The 22675-nt window shown below is 38.6% G+C and overlaps 1 protein-coding gene across 5 annotated transcripts in view; it reads right to left on the bottom strand.

Moving 5' to 3' along the window:
* TMC1 (transmembrane channel like 1) overlaps positions 1–22675 on the bottom strand; it is a 352389-nt gene that overhangs the window by 95269 nt on the left and 234445 nt on the right. For all 5 annotated transcript variants that reach the window (XM_045065101.1, XM_045065103.1, XM_045065102.1 and 2 more), the window contains exons 7-8: positions 11186–11233; positions 7431–7602 (exon numbers count right to left, since the gene is read on the bottom strand). In XM_045065101.1, coding sequence (XP_044921036.1) covers positions 7431–7602; positions 11186–11233 — 220 coding nt within the window. The remainder of the gene's footprint in view (positions 1–7430; positions 7603–11185; positions 11234–22675) is intronic.

The raw sequence follows: 22675 nt of genomic DNA, 5'->3' as shown, positions 1-22675 counted from the left end.
ACTAAAAAAAAAAAAAAAATCTGTGGAAGATTAGTTACAGATCTATCAACAGATTTTCCTCTCTTCTTTGTTCCCTCGTACATTTTCCCCAACCGAGTCTACATTGCATTGAAAAACTCTCCTTTTCGGTAAGGATAGTACATTAGAGGTGAAGATGTCTTTGAAGTGCCCTTACAAATTTGTTAGCCATGTCTCAAGAGAAGGAGAAAAATTGAACTAGGGGGAAATAAAAAATCTATTTCTCAAAGGTAACTTAATCTGTTAATTAAATTCAAAACTTCAGTTGATAAAATTCAACTTGAAATATATTTGGTGGAAGCAAATCCTTTGAAGAGACCTTCAAAGGAATTTAGTTTCTCACTGAGCAAATGAGATGTATCTTTTCTCTTTTATATTCCTGGGATGGCAAACATACTCCGTGGTTCAGGATTAACAAAACAAAACAAAAAAATCTAAAGGTAATTTTAAATTGAGGAATGCAATGCCCTATTGTCAGGATCGATTGTTTTAGTGACAGATTCATTTATTTATTAACTTATTGTCACTCAACTTCAAACTCTCCCTTCTGTAGTTAATACAGTGATGCCAGGGCTGGGACTCTGTGAGGGACCCTTCTGTTTGTGGCTGGCTCAACAGTAGGCCACCAAAAGAAGATACTAAGAAGGGACTTAGGCTGAACCTCGACTTTCCTTTGGCTTCTTGGGGTGGCAGATCCTCTTTACTAATGCCTCTTCGCCCCACAAACTGAGGGGCCTTCCCACAGCTGCAGTAGAATCTGGTTTGCCAACTTTTCCAACACTCACAGAACCAGCTTCCCCACCAGCCCCAGAGAGACAAGGCGCCTTCAGCATCACCCCCTCCTCAGTGCTTCCAGCCCCTGGCATCCGTCTTCTACGCTTCTAAGTTTAAATTTCAACCCCTTTCCACCACTCCGCCAGCCTTTGGAGTGTAGCTGCTTCCCATACTTGCTGTCACCATGATACATAAGTGCTCTCTTGTCACCTTTCCAGTAACCTAGTTAACAATTATTTATACCAACTCAACAGTTCTCTAAATAAATATTTTCTGTTTAATAAACTGCTGAAGTTTCTTTCTCCAAACTACATCCTGACAGACAAATAAATTGTAATCTGACTCAGCATTAGTCAGAAACATACTTTGCTGTTCACTCTAGTTGTCCTGACTCCACACAGCAGGACTATGGCAGAGCTGCCTTTGGAAAGTTCCAGCTGAGGCACAGGAAAACAGAGACATAATCTTACAGCACACTGTACTAAATGACTTTGCCTCTTCCTTTCTTTCCCACCAACCCAGCTTTTAATCATGTCATGAAATAAAAACTCATCTTAATTTTCAAAGTAACACTTCCTGTCTAGAGTTTGTGCTTTTGACCAATTCAGATACTTGGTTTAGAACAGTTAATTCATGATAAGGGATCTATGAAGAACACTCTAAAATACAACTCTGGGGCGCCTGGGTGGCTCAGTGGGTTAAGCCGCTGCCTTCGGCTCAGGTCATGATCTCAGGGTCCTGGGATGGAGTCCCGCATCGGGCTCTCTGCTCAGCAGGAGCCTGCTTCCTCCTCTCTCTCTCTCTCTCTGCCTGCCTCTCTGCCTACTTGTGATCTCTCTCTGCCAAATAAATAAATAAATAAAAAATAAATAAAAATAAATAAATAAATAAATAAATAGAAATAAATAAAATACAACTCTGATTGCTATTAGGTTGTTTCCCTTTTAATTATTTTATGTTTAGTATATAAAATCTTATGGTGCTATACAACTATGACATAAAATACCTCAGGACATTTTTGCAACATCTATATTCACAGCTGTTTGCTTAATTTGCCCATCAGAATAATAATGTGTGCGCTGGTTGATCATAAGAGGAAGACATATACCTCAGTAAAAATGATTGTTTTGTCAAATCACTGTGTCGTACACTTGAAACTAATGTAACATTGTCTGTCAATTACACTTCAGTTGAAAGAAAAGATTGTTTTATTAAGATGACTCAAATAATTTTCCTATGTAGACATAGACTAAACCTAGATTATACAGATAACTGTTCCATTGAAACCTGTATGGAAACCATCAAAAGGAAAAGAAAATATGTCAAGAATGTATTATGAATGTATTTAATTAGAAAAAAAAAACAGAAAAATTTAAGATTGCTTGATATTTTAAGCAGTTGCTTAATATTTTAAGTCTTTAATTTGCCCATCCTTCCAAAAAAATCACAATACTGTTGACTCTAGAAAAACAAGGGGCCTGGGTACACTGACCACCATGCAGTTGAAAATTCATATATAACTTTAGACTCTCCCAAAACTTAACTATTAATAGTCTACTATTGACCTAAAGTCTTAATTACTGATGACACAGTCGATAAATACATATTATGTAGGTTTCATGTATTACATACACCATTTTTACAATACAGTAAACTAGAGAAAAGAAAATTACAGAAAATCGTAAGGAAGAGAAAACACATTTACAGACCTGTACTGTATTTATTAAAAATAATCCATGTTAGGCAAGAATCTGCAATGGGAAAAAGACAGTCTCTTCAACAAATGATGTTGGGGAAACTGGACAGTTTCATGAAAAAGAATGAAACTGGATGACTTTCTTATACAATACATAAAAATGAGCTCAAAATGGATTAAAGACCTAGATGTGAGGCTTGAAACCATAAAAATCCTCAAAGAGAGCACAGGCAGTAATTTCCCTGACATTAGCTGTAGCAACATTTTCTAGCTATGTCTCCTGAGGCAAGGGAAACAAAAGCAAAAATAAACTATTGAGACTACATCAAAATAAAAACCTTCTGCACAGCAAAGGAAACAGTCAACAAAACTAAAAGACAACCTATGGAATGGGAGAAGATATTTGCAAATGACATAATCTCATAAAGGCTTAGAATTCGAAATATATAAAGAACTTACACAACTCAACACCAAAAAAAAAAATCCAATTTTTTAAAAAGTGGGCAGAAGACCTGAAAAGACATTTCTCCAAAGACATACAGATGGCCAACACACACATGAAAAGATGTTCATCACCAGTCAACAGGGAAACGTAAATCAAAACCACAGTGAGATATCACCTCACACCTGTCAGAATGGCTAAAATCAACAACACAAGTAACAAGTCTTGGTGAGGATGTGGAGAAAAATGAACTCATGTGCTCTGCTGGTAGGAATGCAAACTGGGACAGCCACTGTGGAAAACAGTACAGAGGTTCCTCAAAAAATTAAAAACAGAGCTACCATATGATCCAGTAACTCACCCCTGGGTATTTACTCAAATAATATGAAAAAACTAATTTGAAAAGATATAGCACCCCAATGTTTATTGCAGCATCATTTACAATGGCCGAATTATGAAAGCAGCCCAAGTATCCATAGATGGATGAATGGATAAAGAAGATGTAGTACACTGGAATGTTACTGAACAATATGAAAAAAAAAAAAAAAGAATGAAATCTTGCCATTTGCAGCAACATGGATGGATCTAGAGTGTAATGCTAAGCAAATAAGTCAGAGAAAGAAAAACACCATATGACTTCATTCCTATGTGGATTTAAGAACCTTAACGAATGAAACCATAGAGAAAAAAAGAGACCAAAACCAGATCCCTAACTCTAGAGAACAAAGTGGTGGTTCCCAGAGGGTGGGTGGGTAGGGAGATGGGGGAAAGACCGCACTCATCATAATCAGCACTGAGTCATCACAGAGTTGGCCAATCGCTATGGTGTACACCTGAAACTAATATAACACTGTATCTTAACGATAGTGCAATTAGAATTTTTTTTAAAAAGGAGAAAGCAATCCATATGTATGTGGACCCATGCAGTTCAAAAGCATGTTAAGGGTCAACTGTATCTACATGTAAGTATCTTAAAGCTTTATTATTTATGAATTTCCATTAAAAATCATATCTAAAACAGTATCTCATTTAATCCAGAGTCATCAAAAGATTTTTTTTGAATGATCTATTAGGTGTGTGGGTTTATTTCTTTACATGCCAATTTCCAGAAGCCATCTAATGGAAATCTTCCTAACACTGTATGCTTTCCTGCTATCTCAAATCCAGTACTTGATATGTTTAACCCTTCCTATGATTCCTTAAAACATGTGAAATCTCTTCGATAACCCCCTTTTCTGATTATCCATGTATCTATCACCTCATACAACAAAGAGTTTTGTCTCCTCTAAGACTCCAAACAACTTTATCCTTCTTCTCTGGCACATTTATACTGTCTTACTTCACAATAATTTGTGTCTAAGTGGCCCCCTCCCTTGCTCTATTACGAACTCTTAGAGAACATAGTCAATTGCATATTCATACCCATGTCTTCCAAAGAAATTAGCTTCCACAGCAGTGGAGCTGGGTAAATACTAATTATATAAATGTTTATATACAGAGTCTTTCTGGATGACAGGGTTATCATAAATCCAGGGCTCAAAGTCCACTAAAATAGAATACTGTCCTCCAAGATTAGTATGGTATGGAAAGATAAGAATAAATCCTTACACTAAATAACCCCAGATGGGTATATTTTTAAAGCCTTTGTTGTTAATTGCTCGGGACAGATAATGTTGGGCTACCAGATAGAGTTGTTTTCCTGAGTTATCTTCAGATAGGCAGGTAATTAAAATATTTTCACCAGTATATAAGGGAACTGCTTTTCTAGGAATCACTCAAAGAAAAAGTGCTAATCATGTTAAAAGAATATCATATAGATATGCTTCATCTTCAAAAATGTAGGGCTAATCTGTGCAAGAATGCCTTTCTATGTTAAGTTTGATTTATTTAAACAACAGTTGTTAGGGGGGAAAAAAGGCATAATGTGTTGAATTGCTCACTGCTATGAGCATATTTCTTATTCACTTAAAACTGGGTCAGGAAAAGCCTGTCATATTATTAGAAATCCTCCAAAATGTATAACGAGGCAGAGTTTTTTAACTGTCTCCAAAGATAGTTAGCACTACAACCTTGGTTTTAGTTGGCTTCAAATGTTTTGTCAGTACAGGGGAAATTCCCTGAGGTGTTTCATTTGAATGTTTACGTTTAAAAAGATCGTAAATCAATTAATCTAAATAAATGTGCCCTGATTTGCCTACAGATCTTTTTTCAAAATCTATTTGCTAATACATTTTCTTAAAAAAAATTATTTTCAAAATGAACACAGAAAACGAGTTATCAGTCATCACAAATAATTTATGATACTATTTAGATTAGTTGCCCAAATTATAACACTATTTATAGAATCTGAGAAACCTTTAGAGACAAAGTTCACTTTAGCCAAATTTGGCTGTGTGGAGAAGTGAAGAGGACAGGTGACAAGGGTGCTTGTGGGATTCTCAGAAAGAGGATGAGCATGGTACCTGCTAAGAGCAGACACCGTCACTGGGACAATGTTCCCTCGGGCACTGGGGGAGACTCAGTTGATTCTATGATCCTATTTCTAGGGGGCGTTGAGCAGTTCTCATGAGATCCTTAAGCACACCAAGAGAGCACAGACATTTTCACCCAACTCACCTTTTTAAAAAAACCTCTCTGAGACACAAGTAGAGAATAAAAGCAAATTCTGGAACACATCATGCACACTTCTATTGCTGAAACAGCACAGGCTTTGCTCATAGGAAATATTACTACATCATAATAGTGACATCAATGAGTCTTAAAAGTGTGAGATGATTTCTTTTTTTGCCTTTTTTTTTTTTAAAGAAAACAGCGTAAGAAGACTTAAAAAGAAAACAGAAAAAAGAATACCAGAGTCAAAATTTAAAGAAGGTGGTGCCTTGGTATTCAAAGATAGAAGAAAAGAGCTTGGGAGGAAGAGAGAAAGAAAGAAGCGGAGGGAGATTTAAAAATCGCAATCAACAAAAATATGAGGAAGAAGTAGGCGGGGTAATTCCTATACTTTAAAAGGAACCATCATCTATCAATGCTAAGCTTCTCTATCTGCCAAAACTGTCATACAATTTTATTTAATTACAATGATTTATGAAAAGGAAAAGCTAGTTGTTAGACACTCATGTCACTTGGGGAGGACATCTTAGAAAGTTCCTCTCCATCCAAAGCCCTCGCTCACAGGATTTTGGAGGAGATCCCCTCACCCCGTGGTGGCTCCCAGGGCCCTACTACACAGGGAACGACAGAGTAGCTGTTCTCATAAAGCCGTTCCCAGGGGTCTAGGTTTTCTATTATTCAATGTGTGTCACATGCACACTTTTCTTACTGGCCTGCCATCTGCAAATTTCCAGAAAGCCAAGACTTGAAAATTATTTAATGTATTATTTTATACAAAGTCAGCACTCAGTGAAGTGTTTGCCTGGTGGAAATGATGTATGTACGGTTGTGACAAAAAGGGAAGGACACCACAAAATACTCTGTTAACATGGGCCAGGACACTTTTTCTTTCCTGTAAAAGAATGGAGGGGCGCCTGGGTGGCTCAGTGGGTTAAGCCGCTGCCTTCGGCTCAGGTCATGATCTCAGGGTCCTGGGATCGAGTCCCACATCGGGCTCTCTGCTCAGCAGGGAGCCTGCTTCCTCCTCTCTCTCTCTGCCTGCCTCTCTGCCTACTTGTAATCTCTCTGTCAAATAAATAAATAAAATCTTTAAAAAAAAAAATAAATAAATAAAAGAATGGATAATTAATATTACTAGGCTCTGAGAGCCATATGCAGCTCTATCTCTTATTTGCCTTTGGTTTTTGTTCTTGGTTGGTTTTTGTTTTTGTTTTTATTTTTTTAAATCAACAACACTTTAAAACTGTAAGAACCCACTCTTTGTTGTTGGGCTGGAATTAGCCATATTTTGCCAAACATTGCTCCATAAGGTAAAATGATTTGGGCTCATTTTTTAGAATTTTTCCACTCATCTTTGATAACAATGCATATCATTAATGGAATAACTTCAAAATATTTCAATGAACTAATATATTCATAACCTATGACAGTTTTGACCTCTCATAAGGAAATGTTTTAGCCTATCCTTAATACATATATTCATTTTTTAAATTCTATTTAAATTTTGAAATACATTTAACTAAGGGGAGTAAAATGGCAGCCTTAGAGTAAATGTGTCATCTTCTTTTTTTTTTTTTTTAAAGATTTTATTTATTTATTTGACAGACAGAGATCACAAGTAGGCAGAGAGAGAGAGAGGGAAGCAGGCTCCCCGCTGAGCAGAGAGCCCGATGCGGGACTCGATCCCAGGACCCTGAGATCATGACCTGAGCCGAAGGCAGCGGCTTAACCCACTGAGCCACCCAGGCGCCCCTAAATGTGTCATCTTCTTAAACGTTGTTTTTAATTACCAGTCTTAAGACCGCAGAGTACCTAAAGGGTGTGGTCTTCTCTCAGAGGTAGGCATTTTTGAACGAATCAAGTTTCAGTTACAGATTAGAGCTCACTTACGCTCCTCTCTTCAGCCTCCTCCTCCTCTCCTTCTCTCTGGCCTTCCTTGTTTCTTCATCCTCTGGTTCCGGTTCTGGGTCATCTTCATTGATAACATCTCTGGTCCGTTTCCTCTTTGGTCTCAAGCTCTCCCTTCGAGGCAGTTTATCTTCCTCCTCCTCTTCCTCCTCACCTAAACACAGCAGGGAGGGCTCAGATGAGCGATAGCACAAAGTTGTCTCTCCTGCTGCAAATGTATGCTTAGTGTCTTAATGACCACTGTCACACAGGAGATCACAATCCAGCAAGTCTCCCCACCATGAGAAGATACACCAGACCATATGTATATTTCATAACCTGCCATTTAAATACTCTTATCTAGAATCTCATTTCTTTTGTGGTTCATCTACTCAAATATGTGAATGTGGATCCCCGAATTTTAATAATCCTTAGAAATCCAATCTTCATTTTACACGGGTTGCTAGATGACATACAGTTTTAATATCATACCATGAGGTCTAAGACCAGGTTTAGAGTATACTGATCTAATACATAAGGATTAAGTGATTAGCCACTATGTTTACTACTACTTCTATCTTAGAACAAAAGACAGGAAAGACAAGAAGATGCAACAAACTAGAGTAATTTTGAAGAAACTCATTCAGCCCTTAAGATTTCCCCCAATTCAAATTATCTTTATTCTTGATTCCAAGATTGTTCTTCTTTTCCCTAAATATTTTTCCCTTTCTTAAATGAAATTGATACTAAATATATTTACATAAGTACTTGCTTGAGCATAGTATCTTTATGACTAGAAATAGATAATATATAAATTTAATGTAAAACAGAGAAATGGCATTTTATTTTATTCATCAACTCACAATTAATTCCTCATCTGTCTGTAACTTCACTGGAATCTTCCAGATAGAGTCCAGAAAGAATCTAGTTCCTTCACAGTTTATAACATATAATCTTACTTCACTTTCATTTTTGTGCATCTTCTGGTACTTAGAATAACCTATTATTAAAAAATCAACTCACAGTTATCACTATCCTTCTCAACAAAAGCTATTATAGGGAAAAACTGTACTTTAGTGGAAAACTATGAATTGTCCACAGTGTACCCTTTTGTACTATCTGATTCTGATTCCTTGGGAGCTAGTTTCTAATTTTGAAAGTTATAGATTGCTAAATAGCAATGCAAAATAAATCATTCTTGTCTGTAGACACGTACATGAACTCAGTGCAGTAGAGAGACAACCTTTCCTCACCAGAAAAAAAAAATTCCAGGGGCACCTGGGTGGCTCAGTGGGTTAAGCCTCTGCCTTCAGCTCAGGTTATGATCCCAGGGTGCTGGGATGGAGCCCCGCATCAGGATCTCTGCTCAGCAGGGGGCCTGCTCCCTCCTCTCTCTCTGCCTGCCTCTCTGCCTACTTGTGATCTCTGTCTGTCAAATAAATAAATAAAATCTTTAAAAGAAAAGAAAAAAAATCCCAGAGAACAGAAATGCTTACATCTGTACAACCATTTCAATATCCCTGATCTATAAATATGTTTCTTTGGATTTTCCTTTGAACGGATTAGAATACCTCACTAGAGTCCTTGTTTGTTCATTAAATATGTTTATTCTTACGTGTGTGTCGTGATTTTTATTTATTTTTAAATCTTTTTAAATTTTTTGTTTTTCACTTTTATCTGAGGTAGGTCCTGAGCAAAGGGAGAGAGAAAATCTTAAGCAGGCTCCACACCCAGCACAGACCCCACCTGGGCTCCCTCTCATCACCTTGAGATCATGACCTGAGTCAAAAATCAGAGTCAGATGCTTACCTGACTGAACCATCCAGGCACCCCTAATTGTATTTTAACATTACTTACCGAAATACTTTTATTGATATTTCAAATCTGAGATCCAAATGTTATCTGTAGTACTCAAGTTCGGCTAGCAGAGAAAAGCAGGATAACTTTCAAACTAGGCTTTGAGAACTATACAGTCATCAAAACCAAGAACAATGTTCCATTTGTTAAATATGCAGCATTATTGCATGTTATGTGAACCCCATCTGATATTCTGAAAATTTGCCCAGTCTTTATTAGTCACATGCATCACCATTTAGAGAAAGGACAAGCCCTTGATAAGGACTAAGGAACAATTTTCCCACAAATATTCGCAAGCACTCAAGCAGCCACTTAGGACTCTGCATTTTAGGATATTTTGTATTAAGACTAAACTATTAAACTTGTAGTTTTGCCATGGATGAGAAGTGTTGTCTCAGATTTCTCTTTTAGCACTTGGCAACAAAAAGGCTACTCTTGGTGACTTCATTAGTTTCCAAATACCAAAATTCTAAAACAAATAATCAGTATTTTATAGTTGTTGACTAAATACAGATCTGCATGCAGTTTTACCCTCTGGAATGGTCTCCGTTCAATATGGAAGAGTAGCAAAACATGCCACCTCAAAATATGACAGCACGAGCTCAGGACATACCACCGCAAATCGTGGCACTTTGGTATGCTAATTATATCCCCCCCCAATATATCCCCCCCCCCCCCCGTAGGCACTTGATAAACAGCAAATGACTTGAGAGGTCTTTCCTGAACTCCCTTCCTCTACCCCAAACACAATTCTCTGAGAGGAACTGAACTGTCATAAACTCCCCCACCAAGAATTTCACCCTTAGGGAAGATTGACTCATCACAAGGGAAGATACTAGAAGGCAATACCACACCCAGACAAACTTTGTCACAACTGTGTCTCCCATGTAGTCTCTGAAGGGCCCACTCACCATTCCTAAAAATGATTTATTCTCTCCTAAAAAGGCCTACACACCCCCCTCTTTGTTCCTTATTAAGATGGCATTTAAGACTAAATTTGAAGCCACCTAAGAGAGTTAACTTATTTTTCCTGTGTATCTCTCACATATACCTGAGGTATACATATTAATAAACTTCCATTTGTTTTTTCTCTTGTTAAACTGTCTTATATTACAGTGGTCTCAGCTAACAACTCAGAAGGACTAGAGGAAAATTATTTTCTTCCCCTCCAGTACCCAAGCCATGACAAACAGAGTCTGTGTGACTGTGAGCTCTTTGTATGTAAAATGCCAAGTGTCTGGAAACACCTGGCATCGTGAACATTCCCCGGCTTCCATATTGGGCCCAGGGTATTACACTGGATGGTGTTGATGTATCCTCTAATGGACACTGTTCTTCCCTTCAGTTCTAGTTAATTCAGAACTTTTGCTCATATACTGATCTTTCCCACGAGTGGTCTGCATGTGAGGGATCATACTTCAAACTCTTGAGCTAAACCTACACAAAGTAAAGACAACCGAGCAATTCCAACAAAATACCCATGAAGTCAGCACAAAAGAATGTGCTTTTTCATTTTAATTGAACCACCTGATCAATTCAGTCAAAATGGCCAATCTGTTCTATTATAATAGATTGAGCCCTAGAGAAGAGCTTTTAGGACAAAGACCTTAACAGGGAAACTATTAGAGAAATATTAAAAAGCCAGTTTTTGTGGACTACCATCCACTTTATCATGAGTAACTGAGACATTGGGTAGAATGTGTGTGTGCCTACTGAATGGAATCTAGAACGGAGAGATTCCATTTGCTGGACCTGACCTCTTTTCTGAGAACATCAAAAGTTTCCCACACACGCGGTAGCATGGGTTTACACGTGGCAGCCTAATCCCACAAGACAAGAGTCCCCTGAATTCACTGCCATTCCCCAGGAAACACATTCCACGTGGGTCCCACCCCACTTACTTGAACTTTCATCTGTGTCATCTTCTTTTTCCTCCACTTGAATTTGCACTGTTGAAGAAAGGAAAAATATGGCAATTCTTTAAATGACAGTACAATGATCAGTAATGCGTTTTTACTGTTATTATTTTCATCATAAAGTTTTCTGTGCTGTTAATGCAAACATTTTTCAACAAGCTTGTCAAAAACAGCATTGTTTATTAAAGATATATGGCCATGGCATCCTAGACAGTGTTGTGCAAAGACTTCTCTGCTCCACTGCCTTCAAAGACTTGGAAAACATATCAATTATGAGCCTGTCAGCTCAATTGACTATAACTGCTACTGAAATAAATTCCGTGTTGCAGTGAGTAGACTTGGGGTTTGCTGGGTCATTGCATTCCATGATAAACTGCATTGTTAGTAAAGCTATATGCACATGCACATGTTTGTACAATGTGGTTATTAGAACCAAATTAATTTATTAAAATAGAGAACATTTCATTCTAACCAGTTACCAGTGTCAGAGCCTTTCAGAAAATGTTGCAAGGCTGGTATTTCCTATTTCAATTATTTCTGTAGATTGCATCGGAGACAGCCTGAATTTCCCAATATATGATTTACCTTGAAGATGTGGAAAGAGGGGTATTTTGCTGTTCTTCCCAATACAAAGAACCTTCTGCATATTCCTCACCCCATACTCAAGAGAGTGTCTTCTTTTTAGTTTTCCTCTATTTTTACAAAGGCATCAAAGGGTTTTAAAAAATTATAATTGTCCAATAGTATGCCGAAATGTGTTAACTGGCAGATTTTTCCACTTGTCATCTACTGTCTGTTCATCATAGGTCTCAGCCAGAGACAAAGCTCTGCAAATTGCCCAGGTAAAAATGAGAGTTGCCTATTTCTTTAAAACCATAGTCTTGGGGTGCCTGGGTGGCTCAGTGGGTTAAAGCCTTTGCCTTCGGCTCAGGTCATGATCCCAGCCAGGATCCTGGGATCGAGCCCCGCATCCAGGTCTCTGATGAGCAGAGAGCCTGCTTCCCTTCCTCTCTCTCTGCCTGCCTCTCTGCCTACCTGTGATCTCTGTCTTTCAAATAAATAAAATCTTTAAAAAATAAAAAAGTAAAACCATAGTCTCGTCACTTGTTTATAAAATAGTATCGTATTTTTTATTTAAGTCAGATGAAACCTGAGTCTGAGAAAGTAAAGATGACAACACAACGTCACTGCGAACAGAGGCGACAACCTCCGTTTTGTTTCTGCTCACAGACCGTCAAAGGTTATTTTTCAGAACTTGACAGGCACATTGAAAATGGAATGCATGCCAGGAGTTTAAATTCTTTTCACAAAGAAGATTATTGTAAAAGCACATTTTGCCTTTAAACAGCATCTGCATAAAAATTTTTAGGATATGCAAAAATGTTATCACTCAATGTCAAGCCACGCAATGTGAAAATAAGTGTTCTTTTGTTCTAAGTGGGACATGTGCTTCTTTACTGGCTACAACTGGATCTGCACAGGACAAAGATCTTTACGGCACCACTGAGAGTCTGCAAGAGTAAAGGCAGACACTTTTAAGAAGATGTTTTGCATTTAACAATCAGTCTTTGTCTTTTATTTGTAATTAATGTCACCACCAAGCTTCTTCAGTCCAGAAGCTTCTTCTCCCTAGGAAGGCATTTGAATCACAGAAGATTGGCCCTGGAACAGAGTCCAACCTGTGTGTATAATGTAAGAACAGCTAAGGACAAACAGCAAGGACTGACCACAGACTCCTCTGTAACACCAGAGCCAAACTGAAATCCACACAGACTATGACATCCATTTATAATAATCAAGAAAACTAACTAGGTATGACAAAATGAAACAAAAAATATTAAAGGAACAAAATACAAGCAAATCTTTAGGAATGATCATATGTTAAATAAGAACAGCAGAATGAAATGTTCCAAGCCAAGAAGATGAGCAACAAACCCATTTCCTCTGATAACCAGGGGAGGAGGAAGGTGAGGCATGGCTGCAGTCAGGGATGGTCTTCTCAAGTAAAGGAAGGATAGTAGTCAATGGCTATTAAATAAAACCTAAAAATCCATGAGAGGAGACATGCTTATGGTTGCAAGTAAAGAAGTCAAGAAGAGCTATGGATTCAAAGTGATGTAATAGAGAGTGTGGCAGAAATAGCCCCTTCCCTCCTCTTGAGGTGACCCTCTGACCATGAATTCATCTGGGCGCAATCACCTGCACATTCTCACTCGTGTTTTCTCTACTCAACGGCATCCCCTTGGCAGGTGAGTCAGGGGCGATGAAACAGTTGTCTTCGTAGTTATTGTGATAACTGGATTATTCTTGACTCAACCCTCAGCAAAGGCATCATCAGCATCAAGAACTAAACAGCAGCACTGTGGCCAAATTTAAGACTCCTTCAAGTGCTTCAGACCAACCTTGATTTTAGTGGAAGGTCATTTGACCCAAGAAGCAACTGTCCTGGATGGTCCATAGGACCACCAAGCACGGCTTGGTGCAAGGCTAAGGAACGGAGCTAAGAATGCCCTCCAAGTCAAAACCCCGTGCAAAAGAATCCCACAGAATATTTAGATGGGAGCTATAGACAGTCTTTCCTTCCTCCGATGATTTTTGGCATGGCCTGTTGCTATCCCCGCTCTCTGCAATCCCTAGTAGCTTATTCCCGATCATACGATCCCCCTCATGCTTCGGCTGCTTCCCAAAGCCTATTGATTATGTCCTTTAAAAATAACCTCTCTCCTGGGGAGGGACGAGAGGATGGGGAGAGGAGGAGGGCGAGGTCCTGGCAAAATGCTGGAGGCAGCGAGCAAAGCTGCACTGAAGAATGCTATTTAAGAGAGGAATATGCCGTCAGAGCAGATGAATGCCTAGGCAACCCAGATCCTCATTTCATGCAAATAGACACAGTAATTAAAAACAGCAAAAGGAAACAACAGCAAAATGTCACAATTTAGAGGCATCGGAATCATTCGAAGAAGGTGTTGTTCTAGGCTTTCTTTGTTAATCTATGGCACTCAAAGTAGTTTATGGTTCTTCAGGTTCAAGGTAGCCAAGCGGCCAGAAAAGTTAGGTGGTGTGGTCCATTCCTCGAACCCACGTTGAGCTCTTGAAGAGATGTTTGGAGCATTAGGTAGGTGATCACTCTGGAAACAGAGACCGTTTATCCAATTGGCATATATTGTACACTCGCAAGGGAGTATAGAGCAAAATGCTCCGGGGAGGGAGTTTGTAGATTAAAAGAAAACACAAGGAGTGTTTAAGGAATCTTGCTACTTTATGCCAAACAATGACTTTATAAATGAGATCCAAGATTTGCATGAGTATCTTACCTAGCTTCACTGGGTGGTAGCAGCAATGTGTTAGTTATATTTATTGGGCATTTTTTGTGTGTTTCTTTTCAGGGTTCTTTTTTTTTAATGTGTGAGGAGTTGTCAACATTGGTCCTTTCCATATAAAGGGGATACATGTCACCTCAGACTAAACTATGTTGGAAGGGATATGCATCGATGCTATAACAAGGACATTTCCGAATCTTGGCGGAAGAACCCATGCCATCAGTATGGGGTGTGATGTGGAATATGAGAGGAAGAGAAGAACCAATGACAAGCAGAAGGTTTTCATCCTTGGCACCGAGAAAGGTAGAGAGTCAAAAAGAATAAAAGGTGAAAAGGCTATAGGAAAAATAGTTTCAGTGGGAGGATATAAGATCAGGAGTTTAATATGACATGTTGGGGTTGGGTTGCCTATTAGACATTCATGCTTGAGTTGAGTAGGCAATTGGGTTTATGAGTCTGGAGTTCAGAAGTGAAGTCTGGCCTGGAAAAACACATTTGGGAATTATGAGCACCCTGGTGTTAGTTAAAGCCACAGGACCAGGTGAGAGCACCACGTAAATGAATAAAAATAAAACAGAAAAAGGAGACTCCAAAATTGAGAGGACGGAGAGAAGAAGAAAAACCAACCAAAGACACCAAAAATGAACCATCAGTGGAGCAGAAGCAAACTAAGAAATGTGTCGTAGGCTTCGAACTCAAGTATAATGGGACTAAAAATTGACCATTGGGTTTTGCAGTGTGGAGGTCAATTGACTCTGGCAAGCAGAGATTTAGTGAAGTGGTATAAGGAAAAGCCTGAATTTCAATGGCTTTACAAAAGAATGGGCAGTGAGGAATAGAGACAGCTAGTTATGCTAGCCAGAATGTACTTACACACTGAGGGCAGAGATCCAGTGGGAATGAGAAATTGATGTGGGTTATTAAAAGACAATATACTCAACTCATATTGGATTCTGAATTCTTTTATTGCACTGGTGAAGCATTTGGTTTTGTTACTGGGCTGTGCATCTCTGCCTGAGACTTTTTTAAGAGAAGGGACAACTTACTACTATACCCCTTGCTTATATGTAGTGTCAACTGTACAGCAGTTCCAAAGTGTAGGACTAAAGGATGGTAAAGGGAGAGAAAAAGAAAAGTGGGGAAGAGTAAGGAGACCAAGGGAGGAATACAGCAAATAAAGGGAGGTAAAGGGGCAAAAATGAGGTGAGATCACAGTAAATAAGAGGGAAAAAGTACAAATATAAAGCAAAACGTTACAGTTTGTCTTTGCTCTCTGCTAGAAACATATGTGCATTCTTATACTTAATGTGAATTACAAATATAAAATGTTGTAAATTCTAAATTCATATACTCAATGATATTTCATATTTTAAAGATTTTATTCATTATTTATTTGACAGAGATCACAGGCAGGCAGAGAGACAGGCAGAGAGAGAGGAAGGGGAGCAGACTCTCTGCTAAGCAGAGAGCCCGATGCGGGGCTCGATTCCAGGACCCTGGGATCATGACCTGAGCTGAAGGCAGAGGCTTTAACCTACTGAGAGACACCCAGGTGCCCCGATATTTCATAGTTTAGAGACACCTCAAGTTAACAAAATCTAGACTGTCCTCAACTCTTTCTTCCATCAATACTTTTTTAAAATAAGAATGTGAAGGTCAAAGAACTAGAAAATGTGAACAAAATAAAAGTACTTTTTTTTCTTAAGAGAGTATATTCCAAAGTAAAGTTTGCCTTATTCCGTAAGGAAGAAGACCTATGATCCCCTTACCAAAAGCAGGAAATCTCTTTTTTCAAGGGGGAAAAGAAGAGAGAAAACTGACCAGTGAGACTATGAAATGTAAACTGTGATTTACAGAAATGTCTTTTAAATGCAGATTCCTTAGGAACAGACACTGTAAATTTTATGCTCTAAAATTTCTAGGTCTGATGCCATCCAGTAGCTGCCCAAGTTGATTATAGTAAGGACAATGATGATGGTGATGCAATTACGATACAAAGAAAATTATATGTATCTAGGTATGTATTTATAAGCTGTGTTTAAGTTTTAGCCAAGAACAACATTTAGATATTTTGCTTTTCTAAAAACCAAACAGAAGGTAAAGCAACCCAAATTTGAAAAAGTAATGAGTAAAGTTAGCCATAAGGAAGAATTTCCCACCAGTGAGACACTCTGATGCTATATCAAGTCACCAAACCACACTGAGGAACCCTTCCCCCTGCAGAGAATGCCCCAGCATCCTGCTTCCATTCACAGTTACTGATGGGTACAAAATAGGGAACAGAAGGCACTGCCTGCAAAACTGAGTAAAAATGATGGGATGGGGGCGCCTGGGTGGCTCAGTGGGTTAAAGCCTCTGACTTCGGCTCCGGTCATGATTCCGGGGTCTTGGGATCAAGTCCCACATCAGGTTTTTTGCTCAGTGGGGAGCCGGTTTGCTCCTCTCTCTCTTCCTCTCTGCCAGCCTCTCTGCCTACTTGTGATCTCTGTCAAAAAATAAATAAAATCTTAAAAAAAAAAAATGATGGGATGAGATTTTTCTTCCTCAAGAATAGGACCTACTCAAGACCTGAAATCTGATTCATTTTAAATCAGTAGCTCCCTTTATTTTTGTTACTTTTAGGGAAGGACGAGAAGATGCTTGTAAATTTGTATGTAACAATCCTAACTCCTTCAAATGATGGAATTAAGCATAATAATTGGAAGCCATTGAGTAGAGAAGACTTATTTAGTTCCTATATTATTCAAATACCATAAAAACCTGTAAACTATAAGACTTTTACAAAATCCTCGGAGTGGGGGAAAAAACCGAAATGAGATCTTTACATTTGAATATCAAGGATTCTGGAGGAAAGGTTTAACTTGACAGGTTGGGGCAGATATTTTTTCTGCAGGTGTCAGCATCTTTCTTAAGACCATTGAGAAAACGGACCACTGAACACATACATTCAAAACCACGCTAATGAAAACTTTTAAAATAAGTGCCAAAAGGCTGGTCATATTTTCAATCATTGTAATATCTTGGAGATATAAAATAGTTATTCAAAACTACAGTGGTTATAAAATTACAAAAATAATAATTTTGACCTTTGGTAAGACTCAGCCACACAAAGAAGGGAGTGGGCCAGATATTCAACTGCTATGGTAGCTGTTGTTCTCCAATATTTTTCCTTCTAGATTATATTTATTTTCTGAGGCTACAAAGCCCTTAAGAAGTAGAGAATAAATAGCTGCTGATGTCTACTTTATTAAACAACACAATATAAAATATTTTAGTTGCCAAACAGAACAGGATGAATTCTGTAAAGAAACACATTTTACTATGAGGTCCTGGAGAGAGAATGGCCAACCCTGAGAACAGAGAGAGGAAAAAAAAAAAAAAAGGAGATTCACTCAAAATAAAAATCCCCCCCATCCATTTACAGTGATAATAATCTTTTTATAGACACAAGAAGAAGGGTTGAAAGGGGATGCACACAGAATTTCTTTTTGCACTTTTTTCCTTCTGTTTTTATTGTACATGAAATTAAAATTAAATACAGGCTGAGTGGGTAGCTGGTAGGTTTCCAAATTCTACCATCCTTGAGCTGGAAAAGGAAATATGAAATGCCAAAGCATAGTTCTTCAAATAGTGAGTTATATACTGAAGTATTTGTGAGAAACTGTAATTAGGTATTTTATGATATCACTGGTCTACAGAAAAACAAAAACAGCTCTTATTCTATCTGGTTTAGGGGGCTGGCTTATTTTTAACTATTCATATTCAATAAATAGCTGTTTACAAATGCCTTTAGAGCTCTCAGTGGCTGCAGAAAAATTAAATGGTGAGTCTTGCCTTTTCTTTGCATTTAGAATATTCTGGGGGAGGGGACATTTCTTACTTAACCATGGTGTCGTAATATATACATTCAGAGTGCGTGTTCTCACATTTCAATTACCACCATAAAGAGCAAATACTGTAGATAAGTGTGCTAAAATGAAAATACGTTCTCTTGTGTGAGTTTTTGTGGCTAAAATCTTTTATAGAAATAGGATACCAAAATAACAACCAGATGAAAATAATGTGTTGTAAGCCCTTGGCAGCTACGCTTCTATCTGTGGATTGCTTAGAACAGAAAGGAATCTTATCCCTCCCCCCGCAAGCATTTCTGCAATATTCCAAGTCACGAAGAAGAATGCTTGTCAAGATTCATGGATAAACAAACAACATGAAATAAACAAAAAGGCACTAAAGAAATGTGTAACGACTGAAAGCAGACGCTGGTTCCCGGAGTATGAAGCAGGAAGCAAGGCTGGCTGAACTCGGTGCCCTCTCCATCCTTCCTTCCCAGCACTGCAGATAAGATGCTAATTACTCCTCATTAGCATACATTAGCAAATGTTAATGAGTGTCTTCTAAAGAACAAAGGCAGCGTGGGGCAGCGTAGAGGCAGGATGATGGCTGAGTTGTAAGTCAAGGACTGCAAGGGAAGGCAGAGGCAGAGAACAAGACAATGAGACTGGCTTAGGAAGGCACTGGTGGTTTCCTAGAATTTGGAAGAACGGTCTTCCTGACAAAATCGTAAAAACGCCAAGAAGGATGAAGTGATTTCGTTTATTCTTGTTTCTAAGGAAAATTAAGAAGGAGGAGAAGGAAATAAAAGAGAAAGCAAGTCACTAACTAAAATGAATCGTTCTTTTTCTCTAGCTCTTCAGCTGTTCTGGAAAAATCGTATTTTATAGGATTTGCTCCGCAACAAGAAATATTAATTAACATCATCATCCGTTAAGGAAAAGAATGCTGAATTTTAGGTGCAGGTGTTCTCATGAGTTTGTGAGAATTGTGACCACCCATCTACCCACTCCGATCTTTTTCCCTACAGACTCAATTTATGATACTCAGTAAGACTCAACCTGTAATTTGTATGTGACCTATAATGTTATCAGAACAGTTCACACAGAATGTGAAATATGCGTTAAATTATAACCTAAAAGCAGCTAAATCATTATAATATATATTATATGGATATATATTATGCATAAGTTCTCATAATAAATCAGAAAACACTTTTTAAAATAGGAAAATATATAAAATAAGATAATAAATTAATTAAATTCCTTTTATTCAATCTCTCAAAAGATGCTAAATGATAATGAGAAAGAGATAACCTGCTGGTTTGTTTCTCTGAAGAACCCTAATGCAAACAGTCTTTCTATTCAAGAATACCAGGATAGAACCAGACAAATACTAGAAATAGTAACACAAGCCACAACTTGACAAGTTCTACTAGAGAAATACAAGCAGAAGTTCTAGTAACACTGGAGGCAATCATGTTCACTAGGTAATTTCGGGAATTTGTCAGAGTTCAAGTACTTCTGGAAACAGGCAGAAGACTAATCAGGACAAATAAATGTTTCACTATCTGATTTCCTTTGAATTAATCCCAATTGCTCCAAGACCATGGCCATGAAGAAGAATGTTTGTTTGCACAAGCATATGAAGGACTTTTGTTCATCTGGGTCCCTAAAACTAGTGCATTCATACCATAGAACTACAAAGACAACACAGACTTTTCAAGTAAAGCAACTGACTTAGTGGAAAGATCCTGAGTTTTTGAGTTAGAAGAACATTTGTGTTTTGGCTCTGCTACAATTTTATGCCATCTCATAACTTTGGATAATTTATATAAATTCTCTATGCCTTGGGGAAAGGAAGGAGCAATTACCACTATACAGAGTTGCTATGAAAATTCAAGGTAATAATAAATGCACACAATGTGGGGATGCCTTGGTGGCTCCGTTGGTTAAATGTCCGGATCCCTGATTTTGGCTCAGGTCATATATCTCAGAGCTGTAGAATCAAAGCCCCTTGGGGCTCTGCACTTAGTGAGGAGTCTGTTTGGCACCCTCTCCCTCTGCCCATTCCCACCCTCTGTACCTGGAATACAGCAAAGGTTAAAATAATCTACAAGGGCTGTTCAAATGCTTTACATATATCTACACACAAAATTTTGACAGTTTTTACCGGAAATCCTAGAAAAATAAGGAAGACACATCTATTCTGAGCTTTACCTTCACATCTTAGACTCAGCAAGTAAGAAAATTGCCATAATATTCAGTCTTGGATCGTATCAAAGGCCATTTAACCAAAAGAGAAGGACAAGGAATAAAATATTACCCTAAACTCTGTCTCTTGGTACCTTTAGCGCCTCCTTACCCTGCCTGCTGATGATGCCAACCAACCTGGAAAGTCATGCTGCTTGAGCCAACGGTCAGCTTAAGCATCCAATTCTTGCATGGCAGCAACTCGAGGAGCATTTACCAAAGGTTGAGGTTGATTCAGAAAAAGGGGATTAGCAGCCATTGTGAATGGTTTTTTGGTGACACAAAAAGTATAAGATTAGTTCCATACAGAGACAAAAGTCAATAGACTCTGGAATGAGAGATTTGCATGTTCTCTCTCACCTCGCTTCCAAATTCCAGAAATGGCAATGCCCTGGCATTCGGAGGACAAATTATTATACCTGTGTGGCAACGGAAAAAAAGGTATAGGGTGGGGAGCATTTCACAGGAGCCTGACAATCTGCCAAGTCCACTGGAAGTTTCCACCTTGCCCTTGCTTATAGCTGGGTATCCTGATTTTAAGTGATTTTGTGTTGTTGTTTTCAGTTAAAGCCTATCAGTTTTATCTTGATTAAATACGAAAAGTTTGAGACTGTACTTGTAACTATTATATCCCACAGGGAAAGACAATGATCAAAAACTAAGATCTAGACGAGGTCTATGACAGCCAGGTAGAAGGTAGGAAAGAAAGCTGATGTTGATGAAGACAGATCCCTTTAAAGAAGCAACAAGTAAGCTCAGGTGCTCTTAGATTTCTAATTCCACATCATCCCTTCCTTTCCTTTCCGTAGGATGGAATTAGTTTGGTTATTGGGACAAGCTACATTCTAATTCCAGAGAGTAGAATCAGACTACCTCAGGCTAAGTCTCCTAATTCAGTACACTGTATTTTTTCAGACGATTGAAGGTAGAACTCAAATTGCGATGATAGCTCCCAAAGCCACTCAGCCTCCCTAAATGTACTCAAATATTTCCCAAGAAACTAGTTCCTTGGTCATACCTAACTAGAATTGGCATTGAACTCTGGCTCTTCGAACCTTCATCAAGACTGTTCAGTTCTGGGGCACCTGGGTGGCTCAGTGGGTTAAAGCCTCTGCCTTCAGCTCAGATCATTACCCCAGGGTCCTGGGATCGAGCCCCACATCGGGCTCTCTGCTCGGCGGGGAGCCTGCTTCCCTCTCTCTCTGCCTGCCTCTCTGCCTACTTGTGATCTCTGTCAAATAAATAAATAAAATCTTAAAAAAAAAACAAAACTGTTCAGTTCCACTTCCTGTCTCCTGTGTCATAAGATCTCACTGTGAATCCATGTGTGCATATGCGTGTATTGGTGTGTGTATGTGCATGTGGCTGAGTATGTAAGAGAGACAGAGAGAGAGAAAAAAGAATTTTAAGAGACTTAAAAAAGCATTCCAGTATCCTGGATTTCTCCTCACAGCCTCTACATTCTTCTCAATCATCTACTCGGTTCCAGACAACAAATTGTGTCAACTGCTTATGCTGGGTAAATGAAGACCAATTATCATCAATAGCCTAATGACTAAAAATCGGATTAGCTTATTTTTTTTATCCATCGTCTCAGCCTGGCAGCATTGAGAGCGTATTTTAATGCATTCCCTGGTCAAAAGCCATCAGCTTCCCTCTTCATTCAGTGACACTAAATTACGCTCCTATCTCGAAATCTTTTTGCTTGTCCCCCCATTTGTGGAGGACTTCTAGCAGGAAGAGGTCTAGGCAGTGCTTCTCAAACCCTACTGGGCACTAGAATCACCCAGAGAGCTTGTGAAAACACACATTCCCCTGCCTCATCCACAAAGACTCTGACTTAGTAGTTTGGGGTGGGGGTGCCAATAATGGCTTTTCTAAATGCTTCCAGGTAATACTAAGGCTGCCAGTCGTCAAATCACACTTTGGGAAGCAAAACTATAAGGCATCCAGAGGGAGTGGGGAAAGTCAATAAGCACCTGCCACCTTCTTTTAGGAACTATAACCCTTATGATCTAGAAATTATCTTTCTTTGATTGTCTATCTTTATGCCAAGTTCACACTCTCTTGAG

Source organism: Mustela putorius, unplaced genomic scaffold (assembly GCF_011764305.1).
Source record: "Mustela putorius furo isolate JIRA1106 unplaced genomic scaffold, ASM1176430v1.1 tig00003854_pilon_pilon_pilon, whole genome shotgun sequence".
In the NCBI taxonomy this organism is placed as follows: Eukaryota; Metazoa; Chordata; class Mammalia; order Carnivora; family Mustelidae; genus Mustela; species Mustela putorius.
Note: the sequence above shows the minus strand (reverse complement) of the source record. Positions and strands in the feature narration are given on the sequence as shown.